The sequence below is a fragment of the Acartia tonsa genome, chromosome 14, assembly GCF_053477335.1.
Source record: "Acartia tonsa isolate MP-2025a chromosome 14, ASM5347733v1, whole genome shotgun sequence".
Lineage (NCBI taxonomy): Eukaryota > Metazoa > Arthropoda > Copepoda > Calanoida > Acartiidae > Acartia > Acartia tonsa.
In genome coordinates this window covers 23,162,308-23,179,105 of record NC_137273.1, presented here as the reverse complement: position 1 = coordinate 23,179,105, position 16,798 = coordinate 23,162,308, and the positions used below count along the sequence as shown (strand labels likewise).

Below are 16,798 nucleotides of genomic sequence, written 5' to 3'. Positions count from 1 at the left end.
CGTACTTGATAAACACAAAGCTTCCTCGAAAAGAGGTTAAGACATCTTCAGTAAAGATTCCAATGACATATGCGAATGGTCATGCTTCAAAAAACTTAAACCTTAACCTTTCTGAAGGCTTCTTATTTAATTATTCGAGTTTTTGCATAGAGGTATTCTTTTTAATATCTTATCTTGGTTATATGACTACTGAATATCTGCTATTTAACACACTTCGACCGTTTGTTCATTCCATGATTTTTTCATGCTTCGCTACATATGGATATGTATGTTGCTTATCATTATTATTTTACCTACATGGTCTTTCTACCTAAATATTTTTTTATTTCATGTTATACTAACAATATCTTAACTTTTTTACCTAGTTCAACAATATTTTAATGTTATTAGAAATATACCTATTTATAAAGCAGAAAAAGGAAATAAAATAACGAATTTTTGTTTGTTTACATCTCAACAATTACTTTTTGTGTTATAAATAACAACCTCTATTTTAATATAATATTACCATAAAACTAGAAAATACTGGTTTTTAGAGCAATAACAACTTACGCTCCCTCACTCACAACACCCCGATAAATAGCATGAATCTTGCCTCGTAAAAAATGTGGGATTAGCCGTTTGCCATATATTACTTGAATGCACACACATTCATGCATCTATTATATTAGGTACTAGCGGCTTCGCCCCAAGAAGTTTGATCAACCTAATTTTTAATATTTTAGATTTAAAAAGAAGTAAAAAAAATTTGGGTGGGGAAATTTTTTATGTGGGGGGAGGTTGTGTTGTCGACCCCCTTTTTTAATTTTAGTTTTAAAAGAATTTTTTTGGGGGGTATTTTCCATTTTTTAGTAGGGTTGGGGGTGTCCCACCCACCAAGAAAATAGCCTTTAAACATCCCAGGACCAGTAGGTATATTCCCTGAAGAGTAGAGCCCAATCGGTTCAGTGGTTAAGTAGATCTTAAGCTTCAGACAGACATCGTGCTACTTTGTATTATAGATATCATAATAGAAACATGATTTTTCTGGTTTTGAAAGTATTTTACAATTGGTTAATATTTAATGAACTGGTAGTTTAGTACGTTTTAATTACATTGACGGAATAGTATTTTCATTTTATACATGTTAATTATAACAAAGGAAAGATTCTTATTGTAGTAGAGATCTCGTAATCAAAATATATAGTTTCCCATCTAAGAGCGTTATTTATTGTGACTCTATCGAAAAAATATATTTGTAATGATACCATCAAAAACCACCATGTAATGGTTTATATAAGAGTTTTTAGTTGTGTGTTAATGATAATTCATTTCTGTTTTGTTTTTAGAAACTCTATACCTATGATTTTTTAATTTTATATGCTAGGCCTATTTACACTAGATTTCCTATCCTTTAACATAAAATAGTCAGTTTGTTTGATGTAGGTATAAAGATTTCGAAAAATGCTTGGATTGACTGGCTAACACTTTTTAGGGAAACTTTAAATATTAAGGAGTGGTTTTGCTCTCTCATGCTTTTTCCTATATGTTAGGGGCGAAGTAACTTGTAGAAAGATAGATATGCTTGGATTACAAGATCTCTACAATAATTCCATTATTAAATATTTTTTAGTTTTGTTTTACATTTCAGGTGGATGCCTTATTAGAATCCTAAAATGCCTAAGAACGGTGTTTCAGAGAACAGGGTGACTGTTGTCCTCGGGGCGCAGTGGGGAGATGAGGGCAAGGGAAAGGTAAGACAGGCATAGAACAAGGGGGGGGGAGTGGACAGACATTGGGCCGTTTATTGCACTAGTCCCCAAAGTTTTATACTAGGCAACTTTTTCTTTTCGATGGCTTAACAATTTTGAGGACTTCTATTTTTTTATTTATTGGTTATTAAAGTTGAGTGTCCAAACGTTTCAACCACTAATTGTAATTTACAGAAGGGTTTATTTTGGGTATCATTATTGGGGATGTACATTGTACATCAATTTATCTGCCATTGTCTTATCCCTTTAGATCCCTGCATAGAACAAGGATGACAACATCTATAAATAGCGAAGCACAAACACTGACTTACTGACTGGCGGACGGACAGACAAATTGGATTATAGAGTAGCTTTGTTTTGTATAGGTAGAGTAGGGTTTAATTAAGGTGATATTAGTTATTAACTTAAATTATGATATGCTAATTAGTAGGGTTGGGCCGGATATCCGGTGTGGCCGGATATCCGGCCGGATATCCGGCCATTTTCAATATCCGGCCGGATACCGGATATTGAAACTATCCGGCCGGATATCCGGCTCTATAATTTTTTATACTTTACACCAAAAATCTCTGCTTTTTAAAATCTTAAATGGCTATAATTTTCTTATTATTGAAGCTAGAAGAACATTTTTTCTGAATAAGTTAAACTTTATGTAAATTTATATAAGATTTCTGAAGAAATTTTTTTTTACTACTTTAATATCTGGTAATTTGGCCGGTTATCCGGCCGGATATCCGGTAATTTGGCCGGATAACCGGATATTTGCCGGATATCCGGCGTTGGCCGGATATCCGGTCGGTTACCGGATATCCGGCATTTGAAATCAGCCGGATATCCGGTATCCGGTATCCGGCCAAAAAAGTATCCGGCCCAACCCTACTAATTAGTTTGAGCTTCTAAAAACTAATGTATCAAATCTATAAAAATGCATTTAGTTAAAACTTTGTATCAACGTAGTTTTCACCATGAAATTTGGACAATTATGTCCATTAGAATTGAAACCAAGCCAAAGATATTTTGTCTGTTGAAAATATAAATTCTGTTTTAGAGTGTGTAATTGTATGTTATTTTTGTCTAGGTTGTTGATCTGTTAGCCGAAGAGATGCAAGTTGTTTGCAGGTATTTTAGAAATTGTTTATTAAATCAGCATTATTAAAGTGGACATACGGGCTTTCTCTTACCTAAAAATTATAGAGTGCAATGCTTTTGAAATCTTTATTTACTGCAACAGGAGCCTTCATGCAAAGTTTTAAATCGATAAAATAATTCCAACAAGCTCAACTTGGCGTTAAGAGCTATCCGTTACTGATAAACTTTCCCTTATTACATATAATAAACGCCTTGCGTTTAAAAATTCAACAAACAACCAACCCTGTTCTGTGTTCAGGTGTCAAGGAGGCAACAATGCTGGTCACACAGTAGTTGTCGGAGACAAGAAATATGATTTCCATCTCCTTCCATCCGGTATCATCTGGCCCACAGCTGAGTCTCTTGTAGGTAAGATACCTAGATAGACAGATAGTTAGGTCAAACGATGAATAATAAGATACTTTGGCCTTTCTAGAAAGATAAAGAAAAGGTCAAAATGTCTATTGTATTTTATCTATATAGCTCATAGCTGATTCTAATTTACTAATGTCATTTTGCTTACTGCAGTGTGTAATTTATAGGGATGAGATACAACGGCCTATAATGGTAAAGTTTAAAAAAAGTTTTTGTTATAAGCAGCTCCACTTCAAAGTCGGATATAAAATAAGGGACTGTAAAAAGATACGCTCAAAATAATGGAGAAAAAAATCAGTTATAATTTCTTCAGCCAGGGGGGGAGGGGAGTTTTGACACATTTGCGTAAACGGTGATTATAGGCTTAATCTTTGAATTGAGAGGATAGGTTATTAGGGATAAAATCATTCTTATGTGATAAATTTTCCCAAGTTTTAAGATATTTTGGGTAGGCCTCCGGGTTCAGGAGCTGCAGGCTCCAGGTGATTTCTGGAAAGGCAAAACTTTTTGTTTTTAAAGAGTTATAGGTCAACTTATTAAACAAAATATGTACTTTTTGAATGTATTTTTTTACCTGTCCAGAGACCACCTGGGGATCTGCAGCTCCTGAATCTGTAGGCCTATCCAAAAAGAATCTTAAAGTTTGGGAAAATTTATCATATAAGAATGGTTTTATCTCTAAAACCTATCCTCTAAGTCTAAAGATAAAGCCTATAATCACCATTTACGCAAATTTGTCAAAACTCCCCCCCCCCCCCCACCTTAGTTCAAATGCATTATTTGATCTTGGCTATTCCATGAGAATGGAAGGCTGCGTAAACAAGCTGCAAAGGAGTAAGAACTGGAGCAGCCTTTAGAATAAAGCTTAAGGACACATTGATTTGAATTTACGTTTTAACGGATATTATTTTATTTTTTAGGCAATGGCGTTGTTATCCATCTGCCAGGATTCTTTGAGGTAACTATAAATTACTAGCGAGCACGACCCAAGAAGCCTCAAGGGGCACACAAGGTGGGAGGGGAATCTTAATCCCCCCCCCCCGTCCCCATAATTTTCAATGTAAAAGTTAAAAAGAAAAAGTGAAAAAAATTGGGGGATGGGGAATTTTTTTTCTAGGGGTGATCTTCGTTGAAGATACCCTCTTCAAAATCGTTATGAATCTTCCTTGGACCTATAAGAACTTCACTGTAAAGGAGAACCATAAAGGTTAAGCGGTTGGCGAGATTCTTCGCTACAGACAAAAAAGATTACTACTTTATATAAAAGGATTATTAGCTTTGCCCCTGGCCCTGAGAAAGATGAGGAATTCTTCACATTTGTAATAGTGCGTGTTTTTTTAATTGGATTTTTTTTGTTTTGATAGCAAATAGTTATATGAAACTAATTTCAACTGGTATAGAAATTTTTAAGTTATTTAGAAATATTATTCAAAATATTTTATAAGTAATTTGACGTAGGTATATTATTTGTTGTATTTTTCAACATTTCATTTTATTGAAGCGTAGTTAAGAGGTAGTTTGCGGGTACCTTCGTATAAATTCTCATTTAGTCGTAAATTTGCCTAGAATTAACAAAAAGAATCCTTAAATATTGTACAACAATTGGATAAGTTGTTTTTTATTTCTTATTTGGATTTATGATTCCTAGAAAAACAGGGTAAATTGTTAATCGCAAAGAATCTCTGTAATCAAGTCCTGAAATTGTAAGTTTGTACCTACAAGTGTTAATACTAGCTTTTCTTGTCTTCATATTATATAACTTCGCTTATATAGTTTATGTCATGTTTTGTTGAAAATCTTGAAATTAAATAAGGATGACAACATCCATAAGGGGGGGGGGGGGTTAATGCAACCAACTCGTAATCAATGTATAAATGGCACTTAAAATTCGAATTTCGATCTGAAATTTTGCATGAGTAATCCTTGGTAGGTCTATTTTCCCTAAACCGAACAAAAAGTTGTAAAAATAACGGCTAACAGCAGTTTAGCCATTTTTTGGGCTATTTTCAATGCAAATCATCACGAAACCTATCTCCACATAATACTATTTTCTGCTCCAAAATGTTTTCAAATGGTTCTAGCCGCTAGTTGCTGGTACTAGAAATCTGAAAATGTTGTTTTTGTATTATTTCACATGATTTAAAGCAAAAATATGTTTCAAAAAGTTGATTCCTACGTAATTTATGACAGATTTGCCCTAAAAATAGCCAAAAAAACGGCTAAACGGCTGAGCCGTTAGTCGTTACTTTTTCAACTTTTTTGTTCGATTTAGGGAAAATAGACCTACCAAGGATTACTCATGCAGAATTATAGATCGAAATTCGAATTCTAAGTGCCATTTATACATTGATTACGAGATGGTTGCATTAACCCCCCCCCCCCCCCCTTGCGAAGCACAAAAAAATCATAAACAGACAAAGTGAGTTATAGAGCAGAAGTTCAGTTGTCATAACAATGCGGAAAAGAGAGACAAAAACAATATGCAAAAGCTCCCAAGAAAATTACAAAACAATTAAAAAATAACGTTCTATTTAAATATTTTGAAGCATGGCTTACATACAGACGGACAAAACAATGTATAGGTTACAGGTGTAAATTTTATAGGAATCTTAATTTAAAAATTCAGCTGTTTATCTCTAATAACAGCTGAGAAAATCACATTTCTCCCATAGCGTTACGTACTGACTGACGGACGGATAAAGTGAACCTTCAATGGAAAAAAATGATGGATTGGGACATTAAAAGGCACTTGAGGTAACCATTACGTAATAATATAGAAAAGGTTATTATTCAGTTAATGCTGGGTTCAATTAAAACAACCAAAAAAATCTTTAAATTTTATCATAAAATTCGGCGAAAATCGTTAAGTAAAAAGTATACCTACCTATAAGTTGTGTATTTTTTTTTTAAAATCATGGTAAGTACTTTGTCTTTTTTTTTCTAAGTGCGATATTATCTCTTAGGAGGGTGGTGGTGGTGGTATCCCTCCCATAAAATAGTTATGAAGCTTCCCAGGACCTATGAGAAGCAACATTGTACAATGGAGAACCATATCGGTTCAGTTGTTAGCGAGAACCTTCAGTAAAAGAATTTAAAATAGTAGTTTTAAAAGAAGACCAAATTCTATATTCAAGTAAAACCTTTAGTAAGCACTTTGCTAAATTGAATTTATGAAAATTGTTAAGATTCCCCATTATTAAATATCAGGATACTTAATTCAAAACTTTTAGGAGTTAAATTAATGAAAATGAATAGGTATTTTTTACCTTAAGTATTTTATTTTACATTTTACTCAAAATTATTTAAAATCTTGTTATTTTAATGAAAAAAAAATAAATCTGATAAAAGAAATTTTCTAGAATTAGGAATTTGACATTTTCATGATGTTATGTTGTAGGGATGGAGATTAGTTTTATTGATAAAAATGATAACATGCTTATTGCTAGTCTTTAAATTCAGCCAATCGGTGCTTTAACTCTTATTGCCTATCGAGCTCCGAATACACCCGCCCTTAATTTTTAAGTAAATAAAATTGAGGAGGATGGGGGCCGGGTGGTTTTTTTTGTCTATACTTTGCAGGACTACTCATTACATAATATAACCTAACCTAACCTGACCCAAAGTAGTAAACAGACAGTAATCTAAATGTGTACCTAAACAAACTCATATTTTAAGAATCATTTTAACAATGTTCACTTATAGTTGAAATATAATTTTCAACAATATTTTATTTTTTAGGAACTTGAAAAGAACATTGCTAAGGGACTGGATGGTTGGGAAACCAGACTTAAGGTAAAGAATAGCATTATACACAGTTATCCGCGGATAGAAAAAATAAAACATTATAAGATATATTCCAGTTTTGTTGACCTTGAGGGACTGAAGACCTAGACTATCAAAACTCGTATCAATTTTTCATTGTTCTAATCGTTTGTGTCTGATACGATGGTGCTTTTTATGTGTTATCGACATTTTCTTTTCTTTTTTTACTATATTATAGTTTACTTCTATTTGCGGCTGCTTTGCTAATTGTTAAAAATTCGTCTTTGTTTTAATCTGAACCAGTTTAAAATTGCAAATCAAATCTCCAGACATTATGTAAACATTTTGGATTAAGTAAGTAATGCCAAGTAACATTTTTCCATATGGCTTTGAAACTGCTTAATATATGCTGGATCGAAACCCTTGGGGCTACAAAAGTAGAATTTTATATTTTTTTATTTATCCTTTACGAAAAGGAGTCTATAATATGATGCGATAAAAAACTATTCTTTGTAACTTTATTAACTACTATCGGCTGTGCCCCTTGTATCCAGGGGCTCTGTTATCTTAGAAGTGAGCATAAATATGGCCTTAAACCATTCCAAGAGTCAATTTAAAAGTAAAATATACGAAAACCATCCCGGGACTAATTGGACGCTTCCTTTAATAGGAAAAATCAATCAATTTCGTTGGTATTGATATCTTAACCTTGAACAAAAAATCTATTTAAAAAAACAAAACGAAATTTCCAATGTACCTAAAAGTTTCTTTAAACACGTTCTCTTATTTTTGGGTAAACAATTATTGGGTACTTGAATGGGAGTTCTAAACTTACGTAGTCCAAACTTTTCCACCCATAATTTTTGTTTGCCGAAGGTGTTTTCTTCTTCATCATAATTATGAGGTTGTACATTCAATTATCGCCATTATCATATCCCTAAAGATCCCTGGATACTTTAGACTTGATCCAAAATTTCAGAATTGAATGAAACTATTTGATTAATGATATGATAATTTAATTCAACACGACAGAGCAAACTTAGATTATCAAATTGCACAATTTTTAGAATTACAATTTTATCTAAACCTTAAAGTAATATAATAGTAAAAAAGTAATAGATGAAATTACAAGGGGTTACCATTAAATATTTTAAAAATTATGTTAAGAAAGAGGGAGGGGGTGGGGCGGCCTATGTGACACTTTTGAAACTTAAACTAAAAGTCAAAGGAAATCAACTAAAATATGAATTACAGCATTGAAATTTGGCCTGGCAGTTTCTTTAAAGATGTACAGTGAGGAACTGTGAAGAAACGGCGGCGGAAATTTCAGTTGACTTTATCTTACTTTTGATTTTAGTTTCGAAAGTGTTACAACCCCCCTTCCCTTTAATATACTCAGAGTAAATATTTACATCAATGATTAAAGCAACAGAAATCTGTCTGCCTTGGTGCACCGCAACTTATTACAGAATACTTTTGTACATTAATATGTTGCCAATTTTGTTGGAGTAAATGGGGGTAAAAAAGTTATAATTCATATGAACCATCCCTGGCATTAGCAGCAGGGTTTATTATGTATGCTATAAAGTTTCCCGTTAACTTAATATACTGCAACTCTGTTTGTTTGTGTTAGATATTTTCATTATTGATATCTATACTAACATATTATATTATATATCTATATTATATTATTGTAGTTTCAATATTAAAGTACGAATTTAAGAAAATAAACGTAAAAGTGTCTGACATTTTGTGATTTATTGACATTAAAATTAACTGAACTGTTTTTAGGTCTCTGACAGAGCACATTTGGTCTTTGACTTCCATCAGGCCGTCGATGGTCTCCAGGTAGAAAAAAACTTATATCTTTCTAGCGGCTGCGACCCCAGGATCTAATGGCTCTTTATTCAAAGGGGTAAAAATCAGGCAGGGAGGGGACATTGAGCTGTTTATAACACTAGTCCCCAAGGTTTTATAATAACGTTTCCTTATTCGTTGGCTTATCAACTTTGGGAAATTTATTAAATTTTGATTGGTTGCTTTATTAAGTTTAGTGTTAACACGTTTTCAAATTCAACAGCTAATTTTAATCTACAGAAGTGGTAATTTTGTGTATAGTCATTTGGGATGTACATCAATTTATCGGCAATTGTCACATCCCTTTAGATCCCTGGGTAAAAATAGCATAAACAATTCTGGGAGCTATGTTTATGTGCGATAAACTTAAGACAAAAAAAAAGATAATATGATGGTGGCAAAGGTAGTTGCTTTCCCGCAAAGTACCCATCGAGCACTGAAACCCCTCTTATATACCGCAATAAACTGTTATTTCCGGACCTAAGCTTAAAACGTCTTTTATTATGAAAAAAAACAAACAAATGAAAATCCCTCCTCCCCACCACCCACCCGCACCCAATTTTTTCAGTTTATTAACAAATAACGGAGGGTTTCAGTGCTTGAGAAGATGCTTTGAGAAAAGCACCCATAGCTACTTTATTGACTTGTATTGTTTGCCTGTCCTAAAGAGAAAAGGTAACCTTATGGTCGTTTTACTTTAAAGTAGTAATTAGCTATGAATTCTAACACAATTGGATGCTATATTTCTTGTTTATAATGTTAACAAAATAAACTTCTCTTGTTTGTTATTAAATGTAACACGAGACAGTATTATTTTTATTTATCAGATAACATAGATTTAATTTTTTGATAGATTTAAGTACTTATTTTATGCATATTTATTGCCGTTTCTACTCTATAACCTTATTACTTTCAATGATTTCTATATGGTTTAATCTTACAGTGTCCAAACTTTTCAATGAATTTGATTTTCAGTAGGGGTAATTTTCCTCATCATTGGGTATTTAGTAATTTACATCAATGTAGGGAAGGTTAGTAAAATAGTTTTAAACCACCACCCCAAGACATTTTATAGGGCTTCTCTGAAAAGTACAACCAATTTGGACCATTATTTCTTGAAATCTTTAGTTTCAGAGTCTCAGACAAAGAGTGTACTACTTTATATTTTTGGGTAGACAAGGTGTGTTTATAAACCTAATACCTATATTTCATAAATTCTGATTTATTTTGGTTGTTATTTCTTACGGTTAAATGACTCACAGTCTACAGAAAATACACACACACACACACAAAAGTTTCTTTGTTGATAGGAAAGCAACAGAGAGGGCCTGAAGGGTACAACCAAGCTTGGCACAACTAAGAAAGGTTGGTTATTTAATTTTTAACAAATGGCTGCGCCCCTAGAGGCCTCCAGTGGCACTTTAGGGGAAGGGGGAATCAAACATCACTTTTTATTATAATTTAAACGGAAAATGGGGGGTTTAAAAGAATTTTTTAGGGGCGATGTTTCATAGGAGGTAACAGGTACTCTCCTCCAAAATAGTTTGTTTCCAAAATAAATTTTCTCTCGGCCTATCAGATACTTCTCTGTACGTATAGGAGAATCATATAGGTTTAGCGGTTGGCAAGATATCCTCGCTTTAGACACTTTAAATACAAAAATTTAGTATGATTAGGTATATTATTTCCTCTGAAAACACCAGTTTTTAAGGCAACAAAAGAATGATTCATTTTTAAATTCATCAGATCATAAAATTAATACTAGTTTTATCATCCCTAGAATCTGCCCCTCTGGACTAACAAAAAGGGTTTTAATTAATCTTATACTTTTTCATTTTAACATCTGCGGAAAGCTGTCTATGATACGATGAATAAATATTATTGATTTGTTTAAGAATGTTTGCAATAAGATACTTAATGAAGTATTTATTTGTTTCTGATTAGTTACCAAGGGTTAAACATCATTTACGCCAAATGCACATTTTTTTTGTGAACAAAATGAAATTAAATCATTCTTTGCTTGTTTTTTACATGCCCACCCTCTCCACAATAATTCATTTGTCAAATTGCCATTGTTTTTTATTAACTAGAGGCTGTGCATTTAGCATCAATGGGCCATTGATTTGAACGGGAAAGTACTAAGAAGTTCGCAGAAAAATAGCCCAAAACCACCCAAGGGGACCTAAATGAAGTTTACCTAAAAAGGATAACTCAATTCGCCTTTATTACAATATGCGAGAATGCCAGCACATCTTTACTAAGTATTTGTTCTAGAGTAAATATTAGACTCCATAGTAATGAAACAATCTTAAATTAAACAATAAAAAATAATATTTGTAGAAAATTTACGACTGTCCTTAAAGACTTGCTTGAAATAGAATAGCCCAAACCAACACTGGTGATTTGTTAAGCTCCTCTAGATTAGAGAACCCATGTGACGTGGTTTAGTTATTATCACTATCTAATCTGACAAACAAAAAACTGTTTGTATGAATACTCTGGGTATTAAGTCTAATAGCCAAACTTTTATTCCAAACTGTATACAACAGGATAACAACATTAAAAAAGGCGAAGAAAACAATTTATGAAGAACTTTAGATAAACAATCTTATTGAACCTGACTTTCAATTTGAACGACTTATGCTCAAAAAGTCCTTAAAAATAAAATAAAAATACCTATATCTTTTTTGGCATTAATTATGAATTATCGTAAATAGCAAAAGTTTTATAAAGACCAGACGATTCTATTCTGTCTCACAAATGAAAAATACCTAACTTTCCTATCGTAACATTCCCTAAGAATAGAAAAGTTTCGCTAATAACAATAGTTGCGCAATGTTTGTATATTTTTCAACATTTTTTTGCCGCATCAATAAGACAACAATCAATTTGACAATTTAGCAGATTTGTCAATTAATATGTTTTTAATACTTAGCTAGGTACCCGCCTCTTTAAATTTGTTGGTCGGTTATATTAATTTTAGGTAATTAATCTTTGGATTTAATCCACATAAAAAAGATATACAAGAATTTAGATTTCAACATTTTCTTTTTCCTAATACCTAATTTTTTATTTTCATTATTCTATTATATAAAGTAGTAAGGTTTTTTGTCTGTAGCTTAAGATATCAATAAATACTGAACCAATTGAGTTCTCCATTTTAGGAAAGCTTCTAATATGAGTTAGTGTGGTTTTATGTCATTCTTGATATTAAACTCTTGGTAGGCTCTAGGCCAATCCTTCGAAACGGGAGCCCTTATATGCCAGGAGCTCAGCAACTAGCTATGAAGAAAATAAAGAGTTGATTAAGGAAATTTTCTTTGTGTTCAAATTGTAATGTAAAAGACAAAACATTAAGCTTAAGACCTTTTACTGCTTTGTTGTGCAATTGTTTACAGAGTAAGGTGAAAAATAACATTTTTCAAATAGAAACTAAAAAAGTGCCTATTGTCCACATTAAACAAAATACCTACAAAATAATATCCTTATATAAAGATACAGGATGTCTATCTGATTGTACAGATATGGATAGTGTAACAGTGCATAGGCCCTGGGAAGGTTTAGGATTTTTGTTGTTGGGAGTGTGTCACACTCCTCAGAGAAATCGCCCCTAGAAAAATGTTTTAAAGACTAAAATAGAACATTTCCTCTCCTCCCCACCTCAAGTGCCCCTAAGCCTGTAATGGCATAGCCGTTCGTTTAACTGTAGAATAAATTTAGCTTATTAGAAAGTTAGTATTTGAGATGTGAGAGTGGATGTGCTACTTTTTAAAACCAATGCAACCCTAAAAATTATAGTAATATTTATATGTTGATTATTTTAAAAAATAAACTACAGCAGTAAAGTTACATTAATATTGTACCACATTGAAGCAACTGACAAGGAATCTAAATTTTTGATTAATTTCTTTTGTTTTGGTTGAAGAAAGTGGCACATCCGCCTCCCACATTATAATCCTTTTTAGCTAATCTTATTTTGTTAAGAAACAAACATTTATTGTTGATTTGCTATATTTATATTAGAACTCTGCTGTTGACAGTTGTAACTTTTTATATTATTTTTAAATTGAAGGTTACCATTAACTCTTCATTATTCACTAGCGGCTTTGCCCCTGGCCTCTAGGGGATCCGCCCTATGACCTAATGAGAAGTCAACCCTCCTAAATAGAAATATTCAAAAAATTTATTCTTTGTTTAATTGCCTACTCTGTGGTAAAATTAAACCCAGGTGCTGCGCTGTATGCACTTGCACAAAAATTCAATTCGTAAAATTAAACCCAGGTTGTTTGCCGTATACACAAAAATTTCAATTTGTAAAAATTAAACCTAGGTTGTTCGCATACACAAAAATTCTATCGGTTCAGTGGTTACCGAGATCTTAAGGGATAGACGGACATTAAGCTACTTTGTATTATAGATTAATAAAAATAGTAGGTAGGTACTTTCCAATGAGTCATCTACTTCAATTAAAACATGAATAAAAAAAAGTAATTATAAGAATATGCAAACTAAAAATAGTTTTGTTGTAAAGGGAATATTTGAACCTAGTATAGTATTGTTTTATAAATATTTAACCACGGATATGTAAATTGAAGGTAAAAAAAAATAACTAAACAACTCCTTTTTTTGTTAATTTAAGAAGCTTAAAAAACATCTCTAAAATGATTTAATTTTGAAAATCAGCGTGGCGGAGCCATTTGATTTTGGTGCGGCTATGGCTCCGCGGAGCCGTCTGTGAAGATAACAGCTCCGGCTCCGACCTAAAAAAAAGAAAAACTCTTCATATTTTTTTAAGTCTATTTTTGACTTTTGAATGTTTTAATATTTTTGATAAAAATGAACTTGAAAAACTTAAAAGGTGCATTTGCACACGACACAACAGAGTTACCAAATAATAATTAATAAAACGAATTAACAAAAATAACGGCTCCGGCTCCTGCAAAATATGGCGGCTCTGGCTACACAACTCTGCTGAAAATCTTCAAGTTTACAACTTATTAAATTGAAAGATATCCCTTATTAAAAGAACACCCAGTGTGTAATTTACTTAATCCATCAATCTCTCGGTCATGCTTTTAAAGAATTTTTTTTAGAAAGATTTCGTGATTTCATACCTTATGTTTAATAATAACATTTTTCTTTTTTATGATTATTTAAACATCTGTTCTATAATTCCGTTTGTCTATCCATGAATACTTTGTTCTGAGCTACTTGTAATTGTTGTCATCCTTGTTATTTTAATTTTTTTTGTTGTAAATGAACAACTTTTATGAAGCAATTTTAAAATTTTCTGATTGTATTGAACACTGTCTAGGGGTCATGTGAATACTGTCTAGGGGTCATGTGAATAAAGAATTTACAACTATTTTTAAAGGATAGGGCAACATTGTAAAAATAAAAACAAAGCTAAAAAATTAAGCCAATAAAACAAACAAACAGAATAAAATATTTAGTGCTCGTATTGTTCATATAGAATAAACAATATTTTCTGTATGATAAGTAGAAGATTTAATTATGCAAGTCGACAAATAAATTTCCTATGCCCAAATTAACAATGAAATAGAACCACAAATTAATTTATAATTATTTTTAGTCTGTATTATAGAGATCTTCGTTAGTTACTTGGTGCCTAATCGTCCTTAGAATCTCAATATCAAATAACTACATAGCAAAAAATGAACATGTTTAAAATGGACATAGGGCCTTTATGATGAGGATTATAGAGTTGCTGCACTTTCTAAACTGCAGTAAACTGTTTCTGTAAAGTTTAAAGTCGATTGGACAATTGTGTCACGCCTTAAATAACAATAATAGCTATCTGTCATGGACTTATTGACGTACGGACACACCCTAATTGAGAAAAGCGAAGCTTTTTAACTAAACTAGGTAGATTATTTGGTAAAATTGAATTTCAAATAAACTTACCCTTACATTTCTGCTATACTGGGCAATACTAATAACACACAACTAAAGTACAACACGCACACTATTGAGCATATTTTGTTACAATAAAACTTCGAAGCTTTTTCAAATGTAGGATTTGTACGTTTCTCTGTCTGTATCAGATATCTCTGATGGGTAATTTAGACCTATAATAATCCTAACTATTAAGTAGTAACCTAAATTTAATTTAATTTAATCGGGATAATGTTCAGCTCCACTGTGGTAGAATTTTGAACATGTCAGCATTTTCATCTTTCAGGTTCGGGTTGTATTTCTCGCCATATCCAACGGTCATACAGATTTTTAAACAGGTTCAGGTTACTGGCAGACTTTATATTGTGGGGGAGAGAGTTCCATTTGTCAATAACTCTAATTGAAAAAAAGTTTTTGCGAAAATCTGAATTAAATCTGGGCTTCTTCAGATTCAAATTGTCAGTAGTAAGATTTTTCTGTATGTAGATTTAGATTTCGATAAAGACTTAATCGAATGAGTTCCTAATTCACCTAGGTTTCGAGATAGTTTTATCCTATTTCATTTTTAGATTAAAGTCTTCCATATCTCTTAGAATACGGAGCTCCTATTCTAGGGGCTCTAGTAAAGTATGTCTTATTAGTTAAAGTTTTGAAATGATTATTCTAAAATATTTATCATATTTCCTTTAATAGGTATTGAACGTGCAACCACTAATTTTTGCAAGTCCGCTTTAATAGATATTTTCATTGTTGTTCAATTTCTATTACACAATACAAACTATAGTCATGTGTTGCATAGTTAGAAGCAGGGATGCGGAGCCGCCTCTTAAAATAATGGCTCTGGCTCCGGACTCCTGCTCTTACCTAAAATCAAGAAAAACTCAACAACAAAAAAAATTCCAGGTCTATTTTTTACTTTTGACGGTTTTAAAAGTTAAATTTTTGAGAAAAATGAACTTAAACACTTAAAAAGGTTTCCAAATTATAAAATTTAAACATTAAGATTATCAAGGTATGAAAACTATTTTTTTCAGATAATTTTTTAGCTATCCCCGGAGCCGGAGCCGCTATGAAAATAACGACTCCGGCTCCAGCAAAATATGGTGGCTTCGGGCTCCGGCTCTGCATCCCTGGCTAGAAGGGATAATGAATTAGGAATAAATAGTTTTCGGCTAGATGTTAAATGGAAATACTTTGACCTATAATCCTATAATTAGGCTTAATTTAGCCTCATGCCCCGAAATGACTTCCAGACAAGGTTGTGAAATTAAATTGACTTGTCTGTAGGTAGTTTTGAAACTTAATTATCCCTTCAGAAGATTATAATTACTGGTTAAAACGTTACTCAACTTAATGAACTAATAATAAAATTCAATAATAAACCCCCTAGTTTTTAGGTCAGCTAATAAGAAAACGTTATTAAAAAACTTTGGTTACCAACCAGTATAATGATCAGCCCAATGTCCCCCCTCCCTGATACAATCAAGTTTTTAACTTAAATTCTTAAATACTCTAAAGATCCTTGCTTTTAATTAGGTTGACAAAACATTTATCAACAAATAAGAACCACTGAAAGTTTTTTTTATGTTGAAAGATTTTATTTCTAAAACTTGAAAATTATATTTTATTCAATCTTGCATAGATACAGACATTTTACTTTTCTCAAGTTATATCTAGTTTTTCTTTGACAGATTGTACACAATTTTTTTTACACCTTTTAATCTTTTTCGTCTAATACTCAACGATATTTGCCTTATCAAAATGTAAATGTATCATGAATTTTATGATGCCTGTCTTTTCAACCGCAGAACTGATATCGTTCTCCTTTTCAGTTTTTTCTTGTATTCTATTTTCTGTTCCTTCACAGTACCTCTCTCAAATAACTTTTGTCAAATCTCAATGCTTTGAATCTTTGTTTTGATTAGTTCATATGCGTTTTAAGTTAGCTTCTTGAAGTGGTGTATCTGCCCACTCCCACAATATTCCTCTTTAAAATCTTCCAAATATAT

General features: G+C 32.2%; 1 protein-coding gene across 1 annotated transcript in view; it reads left to right on the top strand.

Annotated features, from left to right (window-relative positions):
* Positions 1-1,604: 1,604 nt before the first annotated feature.
* The window catches only part of Adss (adenylosuccinate synthetase), a 47,057-nt gene continuing 31,863 nt past the window's right edge, over positions 1,605-16,798 (top strand). Inside the window, exons 1-7 of the mRNA XM_080147917.1 lie at positions 1,605-1,733; positions 2,830-2,870; positions 3,139-3,248; positions 4,175-4,212; positions 6,993-7,046; positions 8,808-8,864; positions 10,184-10,238. Coding sequence (XP_080004043.1) covers positions 1,656-1,733; positions 2,830-2,870; positions 3,139-3,248; positions 4,175-4,212; positions 6,993-7,046; positions 8,808-8,864; positions 10,184-10,238 — 433 coding nt within the window. The 5' untranslated portion in view covers positions 1,605-1,655. The remainder of the gene's footprint in view (positions 1,734-2,829; positions 2,871-3,138; positions 3,249-4,174; positions 4,213-6,992; positions 7,047-8,807; positions 8,865-10,183; positions 10,239-16,798) is intronic.